The sequence below is a fragment of the Capsicum annuum genome, chromosome 7 (genome assembly GCF_002878395.1).
Source record: "Capsicum annuum cultivar UCD-10X-F1 chromosome 7, UCD10Xv1.1, whole genome shotgun sequence".
NCBI lineage: Eukaryota > Viridiplantae > Streptophyta > Magnoliopsida > Solanales > Solanaceae > Capsicum > Capsicum annuum.
The window spans coordinates 29049864-29062689 of record NC_061117.1 but is presented as its reverse complement, the minus strand read 5'-3'; the positions used below and the strand labels follow the sequence as shown (position 1 = coordinate 29062689).

The window sequence follows — 12826 nt, the reverse complement described above, 5'->3', positions numbered from 1 at the left end:
TATCTAAGCTGAGATCAAAAGATCAAATCTTGATCAAAATCTGAAAAAAACTAATCATAGGGTGCTTAAAGCATTGTCATTCTTACAATATCAATATTCAACTAAGAATTAATAACATATGCATCAAATTCATGTCAAATCATCATAAGTTCTTGATAAATAATGAAAATATTAATTATTCAATTCTAAATCTGGAAATTAATGTCATACCCATAAAAATACAAAAGTAGACATGCAATTCAACATCCAAATCACTTGTAATCTCATAATCTTCAAATAGCAATATTTGAGTATGAACCCTAATTTGAAACTCATGTAAATTCATGTGAAATTAACTTCAAAAACTAATTTTGGACATAAGGATAAAAGAATTATCCTTCTTGAAAACCCCACATATTTTAGTTAATGAATGGATGAAGAAGCTTGGACTTTGAGTTCCTATTTGTGCTCTTAAAAATTTTTTCTTGAAGATCTTGAATTTTGGATTATCTTGAAAAAAGAATAGCGGAATTTAGATTTCTTGAGATTTGAAATTTGAGGTTCTAGGGTTTCTTGGAGAGGAATTTGATGAATCATGAGTGTATTAGCTTAGAATTGGTTTAATCTTGTGTTTTTCATGATTTGGGGGCTTTGGAAATAACTAGATTGCCCTTTGGAAAATTTAATTTGGAACTAAAAATCCTTATTTTGCACTTCACTGCAACATGGCACCATCACGGTGGCTTACTGGAAAAAGGACGAGTGCTATTTTGGGCTCTGGCGCAATGCGGTGTCTATCCCATTGAGAATTTTTCTACGATACCAGCTAATTGCGGTGAGCTACTGTAAAGGGACGAGTGGGATTTTGGACTTCACCGTGATAGAGAGTTATCACAGTTCTTTACTAGAAAATGGACAATTACGAATCTATTGCCAAATGAGCTTACTTGAGGTTAGAGTCCATTATCTTATACGGCTTGAGGTTAGAGTCCCTTGCCTAATGAAAATATAAGAGTTTATAGTCCCATGCCTAACGAAAGGGCATAAGGTTAGAGCCCCCCCAACGAAGGTGTGTAGTTGAAGTCCCTTGTCTAATGAGAATGCATGTGTGCTTAAAGTCCCTTGTATAATGGGAATATATGAGGTTAAATTCCTTTGCCAAATAAGAAATATTTGAATCTATAATTATGGAAGGTCGGAGTCCTCCACCATATGACATGTGAATGAGTACATTGAGAGTATTGCTAAGTCTTTTTTCTTTGTAACACATTATGAACATGTTATATATATCTACATGTATGATTATGTATATAAATGTGGTTGAATATGATGTCTTGACTTTGCCTTAAATGATAATTCTATTTTATCCTGATTCTTGAGTTACATATTAGCGCTCCAACCGCTAACCATCTCCGAACGCTATGTCCCCACGTGACATAGGGGCCAAAGCTTCTTCTTTTCTTCCTTTGCAGTGACAGGTGTTCAATCGGATTGTGTGGTTGACATTGAAGTGGTGAGCTTCCATACCTTGGGAGTCATACATTTCATAGTCTTTAGCTTATAACATAGACTTGTCTTGGATTTGGTTTTGGCTATTATAGGGGGCATGTCCTGACATATACTTATATAGACTTTAAATGTGTGTTGATGCATTGTGGATGACTGTGAACTTGGGAATGTTGGTAAAAAAATATTGGCATTAATGGAATGTTTAGATATTGCTTAATTTATGACTATTAATTTTATTTTTTTGTTACTTTCATATATGGTCGGAGCTCATCTAACCATTATGATTTGATAAGATGTCTAGGTTAGGTTAATGGGGCGATCTCTAATCCAAGTTGGGCTTGAGATGCCCACATGACATGGCCTAGTTTTGGGTTGTGTTAAGTTGTTCTTAGAGCCTAGGGTCATGGTCAGATGGGTGTCCATAATGCCGTGTGAAGTAGTCTCTTTTATGGGTGTAAAGCTCACCACAATTATAAGAGAGGGGCTATGAAACATTTAGGAATGGTTTCCTTTCTTGTTTTTCAATCTTAAGCTATAAAGTCTAAGGTCTTGGATTTCTCTAAATTCTATTTTCTTATATTTTTTATCATGCCTCCAAGGGGATTTGATATGCAGGTAAACACGTCGGCCCCGACTGAGGGACCTATGGATAAAGCTCATCTAACTGTTGAGGTCTAGACCCGAGCTAGGGCTGGGTTATCTGACCATTCTCATAGGGTTTTACCTGTCCCCACCAACCTCGACTATGAGACTGACCCTCCTATTTTGTCACCTCAAGGGGATGCTACTAATATTGAGTTTCGTCGCTCCATCAACCTCTTAACGCAATTGATAGCCTCTTAATCAGAGTGTGGTACTCTGACTAACATTTATTCTAAGGCCAAAAGGGTTGGCCAATTTATGAGGTTTAACCCTCCTATGTTCACAGGTACGGAGTTTGAGAAGGATCCTCAAGACTTTGTTAATGAAATAGAGAAGATTTTCCAAATCATGAATGCTTTAGAGTTTGAGGTCATTGATTTTTCCTCCTACCAATTGAAGGATGTTGTGTACCAATGGTACAAAGGGTGGGAGTTGTCTAAAGGTGTGGATGCTAGTTCTGTCATATGGGAGGATTTCTCTAATAATTTCTTGGACCTCTTCTTTCCTTAAAAGTTGAGAAAAATGAAAGTAGAGAAGTTCGTGACCTTGAAGCAAAGGAATATATTTGTTCAGGAGTATGCCTTAAGATTCCATAAGTTGTCTAGGTATGCCTCTGAGATGGTTTCTAACATGAGGGCTAGAATGCAAAATTTATGTCAAGATTATCCGGTGAGTTGGTGCTTGAGAGTAAAACGGCTTTGTTGATCGAAAAGATGAACATATCTAGGTTAATTGTGTATATGCAACAAGTGGAGAAAGACAAAAAGAAATAGGTTGAGTTTAGTGATAGGAAAGGGAAAAAATCTGAGCCCTTCAAACAAAGTGGTAGAGGCGATGGCAAATGGCAAAGAAAGAAGTAGGGGAGTTTGAGTTCTTTCTCCTCGGCTTGTGCTCCTTGCCCAAAGTCATTGGGTGATCGTCAGTCTTAATTTAATGATGGATCCCGGTCATTGGGTGTCCAATCTCTGATTGGTGAGGCTCATTCGGCTCTATCCTACCCAACTTGTAGATTCTATGGTCAGCCTCATCGTGATCAGTGTGAGAAGGGGCAAAACGGATATTTTAGATGTGGCCAAATTGGGCACTTGTATTGAGAGTACCCTTCTTTATTGGCTTCCTGGTCCAATAGGGCCCTTATTGCTACTTCACCTACTCCTGCATCGAAGGGTGCTTTTCTGCTTTAACTTCTATTTCTGGCACCGGCGCTGGCCGAAATCACTTGTATGCACTTGATACTTGCCAGGATTCTGAGCTATCTCTTGATCTTGTCATGGGTGTTGAAAATTTTCTCCCGTGATGTGTATTGTCTGCTTGATCCAGGATCTACCTTATCTTATGAGACTTCATTTGTGGTTGTGCATCTAGGCTTTGGTCATGAGATTCAGTCAGTTTCTTTTTCTATTTATACCCCGATAGGAGACGCAGTAGTTGTTAAAAGGGTCTATAGAGGGGTGTGATTTTTGTTAGTGGTAGAGAAACTCTTATGGACTTAATAGAGTTGGACATAATTGATTCTGACGTTATTTTAGGGATGGAATGGTTTTATTTGTGTTATGCTTCCTTAGATTTTTCGTACCCATAGGGTTATATTTAAATTCTCTAATGAGCCAGTTACTCTATAGGAAGGGGGTACTTTAGTGCCTGAAAGGAAGTTCATTTCGTATCTTAAGGCCCAAAAGTTGATCATAAAGGGGTGTTTGTATTATTTGGTCCGAGTTATTGATTCTAACTTGGAAGGTTCTTCTCTAGAATCCAATCATGTGGTTGATGAGTTTCCTGAGGTTTTCCCCGATGATCTTCCTAGTAGTCTTCTCGATAGGGAAATTGATTTTGGGATTGATCTTATTTAAGACACTCGTTCAACTTTTATCCCTCCTTATAGAATGGCTTTGGAAGAGCTCAAATAGCTTAAGGAGCAATTGAAAGACTTTTTACATAAAGGTTTTCTCCATTCTAGTGTGTCTCCTTGGGGTGCTCCTATTTTGTTTGTGCATAAGAAGGATGGTTCCCTTCGTCTGTGCATTGATTATCGTTAGTTGAACAAAGTGACCATAAGGAATAAATGTCCTCTTTCTAGGATCGATGATTTGTTTGATCAACTTCAAGGTGCAAAGTATTTCTCTAAGATAGATCTTAGGTTGGGTTATCATCAACTTAAGATTAGGGAAGTAGATATCCCTAAGACCGTTTTTAGAACCCGGTATGGTCACCATGAGTTTTTAGTCATGTCATTTGGGATGACCAATGCCCCGGCGACATTCATGGATTTAATAAATAGTGTCTTTCATCTGTTCTTAGACATGTTTGTCATTGTCTTCATCGATGATATCTCGGTCTATTCTAAGAGTGAGACGGGTTATGTCGGTCACCTCTATGTCGTATTATAAACTTTGAATGATCATTGTTTGTATGCCAAGTTCTCTAAGTGTGACTTTCTAGTTGAAAGTCGTGACCTTTCTTGGTCATGTTATATCTACTGAAGTAATTATTGTAGATCTTCAAAAAGTTGTTATGGTTAAGAAGTGGCCTAGACCTGTGACTCCAATCCATAGTAGAAGCTTTTTGGGTCTAGCAGGTTACTATAGAAAATTTATGGAGAGTTTTTTTACTATAGCTTCCCCATTGATAAAGTTGACCGTGAAAAAGGACAAGTTCTTATGGTTGGATCCGTGTGAGAGTAGTTTTGAGAAGTTGAAAGATAAATTGACTTTGGCTCCGACTTTGACCGTGCCCGAGGGTAATGATGCTTTCATAGTGTATTCTAATGATTTTGGTATTGGGCTTGGTTGTCTGTTGATGCAACATGGTACGGTGGTGGCCTATGCTTCTAGGCAATTAAAAGTTCATGAAAAGAACTACCCTACTCATGATTTGGAATTGTTAGCCATGGTTTTTGCCTTGAAGATTTGGCAACATTATCTCTATGGAGTTCATGTCGACATCTTTCTGATCATAAGAGTCTTTAATATGTGTTTACTCAAAAAGAGTTAAATGTCCAACAAATGAGGTATCTTGAGCTGTTAAAAGACTATAATATGAGTCTTCATTACCATTTGGGTAAAGCTAATATAGTCATCAATTCTCTTAGCCGATTGTCCATGGAGAGTTTAGCCTGTGTGGATGAGGATAAGCAGGAACTGGTGAAGTACATTCACCGTTTGGCTAGTCTTAGAGTTCATCTTGCGGACTCCGAGGATGGCGGTGTGTTTGTGCATCCGGTATCTCAATCTTCTCTTATTGTTGTGATAAATAAAATGCAAGTATTGGATCCCAATTTCATGAAGATCAAGGGCAGTGTGGGTCAACAAAAGGTAGTTGACTTTGTGATTGGTGGTGATGGTATCTTGAGGTACCAAGGTAGACTATATGTTCCCGATATCAATTGATTGAGGGAAAGAATTATGGTCGAGGCTCATAAATATCGATATTCTATACATCACAATTCTACAAAGATGTATCATGATCTTAGAGAGTTCTGTTAGTGGGGTAATATAAAGCAAAATATCGCTAGTTATGTGGCTAAGTGTATGGTGTGTCAAAAAGTGAAAGTTGAACACATGAGGCCCGGAGGCTTGTACCAAGAGATTGACTTGCCCGCATAGAAGTTGGAGAAAATTAATATCGATTTCATTATTGATCTTCCCAGATCTCAGGACCAATGTGATTCTATTTGGGTCATTGTGGATAGGATAACCAAGTCCGCATACTTCTTGCCCATAAAGACTAATTATTCGGTGGAGGGCTATGCTAAGTTGTATCTCGTGGAGATTGTAAAATTACATGGTGCTTCAGTTTCTATTATCTCGGATCATGGTACTCCATTTTTATCTCACTTTTGGAAGTTGTTCCAAAAAGGTTTGGGGACTAAGGTGTGCCTTAGTATCACTTTCCACCCGCAGATAGATGGACAAGCGGAGAGGACCACCCAAACATTGGAGGTTATGTTGTGTGCTTGTGTGCTTGATTATGGCGGTAATTGGTATGACCATTTGCCTTTGATTGAATTTGCCTATAACAATAGTTACCACTTTAGCGTTAGTATGGCTCTTTTTGACACATTTTATGGTCAGAGATGTCATTCTTCTATTGGGTGGTACAAATTTGGTAAGGGTAAGCTACTTGGCCCCAATTTAGTTCACCAAGCCTTAGAAAAGGTGAAGGTGATTTGTGAGAGGTTGAAAACCACTCAAAGTCGCCAAAAGTCCTATATGGATGTGAGGCGTAGGGATTTAGAGCTTAATGTTAGTGAATGGATATTCTTGAAGGTGTATCCCATGAAAAAGGTGATGTGATTCGATAAGAAGGGGAAACTTAGTCCCCGGTATGTTAGTCCCTACTTGATTTTGAAAAGGGTGTGCAATGTTGCCTATAAGTTGGAGTTACCTTATAGTTTGACCTCCATTCACCCGGTGTTCCATGTCTCTATGTTGTAAAAATGTGTGGGTGATCCTTTATTGGTTGTTCCATTAGAGAATATTGGTATTTCAGACTTTTTTCCCTATGAGGAGGTCCCGGTGAGGATCTTAGATCATTAAGTTTGTCGGTTGTGAATGAAAGAAGTGGCTTCGGTGAAAGTTCTATGGAGGAACTAAAAGTCCGAGGAAGCTACTTGGGAGGCGAAAGAGGACATGAAATCTAATCATCCACATTTGTTTTCTATTCTGGAAACTTGTGATTGTGGTATGTGTTAATCATTATGCCTTGATTAAAGTCTTTGTTAGACAATGGGTTCAAGTCCCAACACTTTCCATTAAGCAAGTCTGATGATAGACGATGGCTTAAAGTTCCTAAGCTTTGAATTACATAAGTTCCTTTGATAAATAGTGGGTTTGAGTCCCACAGTAAATGAGATGAACGGTTGATTGATAATGATTGTGATATGTGTTATATCCTTGTTATGTGCCTTGTTTTCTAAATGTTAAAAGGTTGGTTGGAGTGTATTAACTTGTTTTATGCTGCTCTTACATGTCATTCAAGGACGAATGATCTAAGTGGGGGAGAATTGAAACACCTAGGCTTTGGACCCTTAGGAAATTCCTTGATTGAGGATTCCAGACTAGGTATGACTAAGGGTACTAGTCGTACCCTTGTATACGACTTTAGTGACCTCTCTTGTACCCTAGGCAGTTAGAGGGAGTTACTCATTGTCCTAGATACGACTTAGCCTCTCCATGGTCGTACATTAGCGTATGAGTTATATCCTACCTAGTCGTGTAGAGTATGGAACTTGATATAGAGTGGACTATTTTTGTAAGAGTTAGGGTACCACTCGTACCCTAGGGTATGATTAACTTGGGAGAGTCATACCCTACTGCAGGTTTATTTTCCAGCTTTTAGCTAATGGCTCTATGGTCATTTCCCATCCCAAAACCTTTAAGTCCCCTTACTGTATAATATGTTGTGGACTTCTAATCCCTTATTTTGCAAGACAAAAACATTCCAAATCCTCTCTACACTTCCCAAAGCCAGATTGGAGGCTAGGGTTTCAAGGGTGTTCATCTAGAGGCAAATATGATTCAAGTTTCTTGGTGGATCATCTTGTTTAAGGCATGTAACTCTTTCCCTTGTTAATTAACTCAAAAACCATGTATCTTACACATGGATTAACAACTGAAAATGGTTATTTTGAAATCAAATGATAAGGTTTTTGTTTCCTAATGATGAATAAAGTTTGTTCTTGCTTAAACTTGTGTTTATACATGTTATTGAGGATGATTTGAATATGTGGGTGCTTGTTGTTTGTGGTTTAACAAATGGGTCTTGAGTAACCCTAATATTTATGAATTCTACTATGAATTTGACCTTGATAAAGGTATGCACCCAAGGTGTTTGTGAAAATATCTAAGTGAAAAAACTAGTCGTATGAAATAGGGCAATGGCCCAATAAGTATGAATGGTTGATAAATGGTATGGTAAATATATTGTTAGCCATGTAATGGATTAAGTTATGAACTTATTATTTTGATGGCAAAAAAGGGGGTTAAAGTCCCTAAACACGAAATTGGATTGTGCTTGAAATAAAATATGGTATGAGAGTGCTATAAGGAATAAATGGCTTGTAAGGGTATTGATGACTATAAATTAAATTGAATAATGAATCAAATTAAGGCATTGACGTATTGAATTATTTAAATGACAAATGTTTCTACGAAGACCTTGTGGTCATGTATGGTATGGAATTGGTTAAAAGGGTCAAAGTCCATAAGAGTTGAATTGGTTAATTGGGTTAGAGTTTCGATGAGTGGTGATTTTACCACTCATTTGCACTCATCATTCGTGTACATTAGTTGTTTTGAGTGAATAAATGAGATATAATTATGATTAAATGCACTATTATCCACACTTTGGAGGCATAGAGTTCATTGGATAGAAAGACGTGGATTGGAGCTTAAAAATGATCAAAAGGAAGCAAGAAGTTCAACTGAAGACCTGGAGTAGAATGGCCTCAGTTACCGCGATCGCAGCAGTCAAGCATAGTCAATCAACTGCGCTTACGGCCAAGCAAGTGCAATCGCATCTTAGCGGAAGATTGCAGCCCAAGAGAAAAACTAGAAATTCACTTGGTTGATCCTAATTTTTGACAAAAGAGGACTAAAACCCTAGGCAAGTCATTCATCATATTCTATCTTCCTCAATAGTTAGGTTTTGTTAGTCAGTTCATAGCCTCTATACTTGGAGGAGAAAATATTGTATAAATTTTGGGTGAAGAATACATTAGAGTAGCCTCTAAGTGGAGGAATAGCTCATTTTCATTAGAGATTTGTGGGGAGTCTAAAGTTTAAAGTAATATTCACTTAGTCTTCAATAAATCAATTCAATAGAGATTATGGGTATATCTTTGCTTATTTATCTTATGTGTGGCTAGATCTCCCTCTTGGGGTTATGTATGAATAGGGATTAAAGTGTATGTGGTTTATTGCTGTTATCTTCTACTTGGTAGTTCATATTGATGGGTTTTATCATTGCTTGACCAATTTAATTGGGATTTATGGGTGAAATCCCCAAATACCCATATGGTTTTGATGGGTGAAAGCTTCAAACTCTAGAAAGCTCAAGGCTATCTTCGAAAGAAGGGTTTTAGGTGAACTTTAGGAATCCATGTCATCCTTGAAAGAGGGATATGGAGACCAAAGCAATGGTAATTATGTGTGTAGTTTGTCAATCTATAACTATCTTAGACATAAGGGTGATTTGTGAAGTTGACTATACCATGGGTATTATTCTAAAAATACGGATGCCTAAATTAAGGTTTGGTTACCAATTGTTGAAAACGCCCATTAGGTATTCGAAAGAATCAATTGGTGAAAGTTTGGTGTTTTGATGAAAGACTAGCATCAAAACCTATAACCAAACCTACCCTCACTTAATCTACTAAAATGACTTTGACTAGTAGCATTCATATGTCAGTCCCCTTAGTAATATAGAATCCCAAGATTCGTGCCTAATTGATAAAACTCTAATTATTCATAGCCCTGAATTTATACTAGAAAAAAACTAAAAAGAAACATTAGTATAGATACCTATCTCCCTCATTTTTATCTTCTTGTACTATTGGTTTGAATTTAACTAGTATCCATTATTTCGAATTAACTTAATTGCCACTCACATTGTTCCTCGTAGATTCGACCCCGACTCAAAAGTTGGGCAAATATATTGACGATGAGCGCCCTGCATTTAAATTGACGTGTAAGTTGAGCGTTATCAAAAATGGTGTCGTAGCTAAGAAACAATTTGACGTATTAAGTTTGTTTGGAATTTTAGCTTACTTGCTTGAATTCAAGCTTCTAAATATTTGTTTGTGATTTTCTTTTTTTTCTTGTGTTAGGTAGATTTTTTTATTTTCTTTTACTTGTATCCATGGCATTTTCCTACAAATATGATTTTGGTAGTTGGAAGTCTTATCTTGACGATCCATGCCCATATTGTGATGGACCCCACTTTGGAAGATATTGCACATATGCTCCCCGAAGAGAGATAAAAACACTGTCTCGCTCCTATTGGGAGTATACTTGTTTTTTGTGTGGTGGTCGAGATAGACATTGGAGTGATTGCCCAAATACCCCCTCCCCTTATTATGCTCACCGAGTTGCTAGTTCTTTTTATAAGTTTGATAGGTCATATAATGAGGAGAAGGAAGAGCAACATACTGGGTCCACTAGTCTTGAAGTAATGCTTCAAACTATTTTGGATCGGGTAACTACAATAGGGGAAAATATGCAAGACATGCATCAATTCTATGAGGCATTTAGAAGAGAAATTGTCGAGATAGAGGAAATGGGCAAGTAAACAAACCTTGCAAATATCACTACCATGCCCATTTCCTAAGAGGGGGTTGATCAAGAGGAGAAACCAAGCTATGAGGATGAGCTTGGTAGCGAAGATTCCTCGATGATTTCCCAATCAACCGAGTTAAATAGGGAAGAAGATGCCGAAATAAATGAAATGGTACTAGAGTCAAAAGAAAAATCAAGGTAAATCACTTATGACAACTCTAGTTCATTTCGGGGTGAAGATGCTTTAGAGGAGGAAATTTCAGAATTAGGGGTTGGGCCTCATTCAGCCTACTTTTCAAAATTATTCCTAGAGGATGTGATGAGAATCCATCCATCTAGAAAAATGATATACTGTGGGGGAACAGAGTATAATTCCTATATTTTGGAATTTGATATTCCAAAGGAGCATATGGAACCCCGTCCATCAATGGCCAAGGAACTCAACACCTGATGTGCAACTAGTGTCCTATTGATGTGCTCACATTTACCTAAGGAGCCAAACCAAAAATTTGATGTAAAGTTGGGTAAAATATTCAATTCTTCAAAATGGCGAGATCGAAGCTTGCTTGCCATTCCCTCACATCTTCCAAGTTTCAACTTGGAAAATTTGAATCTTCTGTCCCTCTACCGCTCATAAAAGATTGAACGAAAGTTGGAATGAAGATTCAAATCATCTAAGTGGAAGCTCAAAGAAAAGTGGTGGAAGCATCATGCCAGGATGTTAAACTAAGCGCTCGATGGCAGGTAACCTATCACGCCACAAAAAGTGGCACATAAACTTTTTATTTATGCATAATAGAGTAGATTTTATTTTTGTTTTTGTGCATGGATAATCCATGTAAAGGTAGCACTAAGAGAAGTGTTAATTGAACTTGAAAAGAGAAATGTGGAAATTGGAAAGTTTGGACTGAACAAGAAGTGTAGAAGACCTAATTTTTTAGTCTTAGTTACCACGACCATGGTCTGAGCTACCACAATCACGCAAGCTACGTGACCGTGATTGCATAACTAGGAACGCGATCGCGGTCAAATCAGTTTAAATGACCATCAGAATGTCACTTTCCCATATGCCTCCTTTTCTAAATTCTTTCAAATTTTGGCATTGTGTAAAGTATCCAAGTTTGCATTTCAAGTCTTTTACACCATTTACCTGGTATGCAGTCTCAAACTCCTTTACTTTCATTGTTATTGTAGGCTTAGAACTTTTAGTTTAGCAATAGGCTCGAAATAGTGTTATAATACCAAAATTGTGCTTGTTTGTGATGATTGTTGTGGTTAGCTATTGTAGAAAGTGTACACGTCATTTGGGGAAGTCTTGAGTACACATATTTTAGCCTAAAACTGTTGAAATTGATGTGTATACCATGGGTTTAATTCAATGCCCCAAATGAGTTCAATGTGAATTCCTTCGAGTTTGGAGCTATAATCACGCAATCTAGGCTTAAGTTCTCTCATCAGATTTTTGTATGCCTAGTTGGAACACAAAGTTTGGTTAAAATTATATATTTTTCCTATTGTGCAGAACTATCGACTATGATCTCAGGTACCGCGATTGCGGTCTCGATGATTGTAATTGCAGCACCACGAGTGTGGTCGCTGCCCCACGATCGCCATACCTGAGGATGATTGTCTGTGGAATTCAAAATATTTGCACATCCATGTCTCACCCCAAAACCTTCTATAACACTACCACATAAGCTTGATTGGTTAATTTAACATATTTTTGGTATGATAATGCTAATGATGATCTGAATTGCATTACTTACAAGTACTAACCCATAAAAATAGGAGACTTTGGCGATATCAGATTCATGGCTCCAGAATGCCACAGCCTATATTACAATGATCTCAACAGGTTAAAGCTTCTCCTAGAGAGGGGTCTCTCTATGGACAAGGTACTAGAAAATTTCCCAGAATTCTTTAACAGGCTTGCTACTACAGGATGGATATGTTTTATCCTAGACCCCTGCCTTAACAATGAGCAATGGGTGAGAAAGTTCTATAAGAATCTTAGCACAGTCTCCCTCTCAAACCCAGTGATGAAAATTCAGGGAAAAGATGTACATTTTGGAATAGAGCGGGTGAATAAAGTGTATATGCTCCCAGATTTAGATAAGGCTAACTTTCAGGCAAAGGGCTGTGAGCCAAGGACCTGGATGGATTGCATTCTATATCCTGGCAAAGAGGTCTCCCAGGCTGCCACCAAAAGAGGGATCTCCATGTACGACTTCACAATAGAGGCCAGAAACTGGTTGAACATCATATGCAGCAGAGTGTCGCCTTGTACTCATATGACTTCAGTCACTAATTTGTAAGCTCACATGGTGGCCAGCCTTACATCTGACATTATTCTGAACATGGGCCAAATTGTTCTTGAAGAATAAAGGCATTTTAAGATTCAGGGCGGTACACTTCTTCCCTTA

General features: G+C 37.8%; 1 protein-coding gene across 1 annotated transcript in view; it reads right to left on the bottom strand.

Moving 5' to 3' along the window:
• The window catches only part of LOC107876404 (nudix hydrolase 17, mitochondrial-like), a 62349-nt gene extending 50763 nt beyond the window's left edge, over positions 1-11586 (bottom strand). The window contains 1 exon segment of the mRNA XM_016723333.2: positions 11554-11586. Within this exon segment, the coding sequence (XP_016578819.2) occupies positions 11554-11586 (33 nt within the window).
• Positions 11587-12826: the final 1240 nt, after the last annotated feature.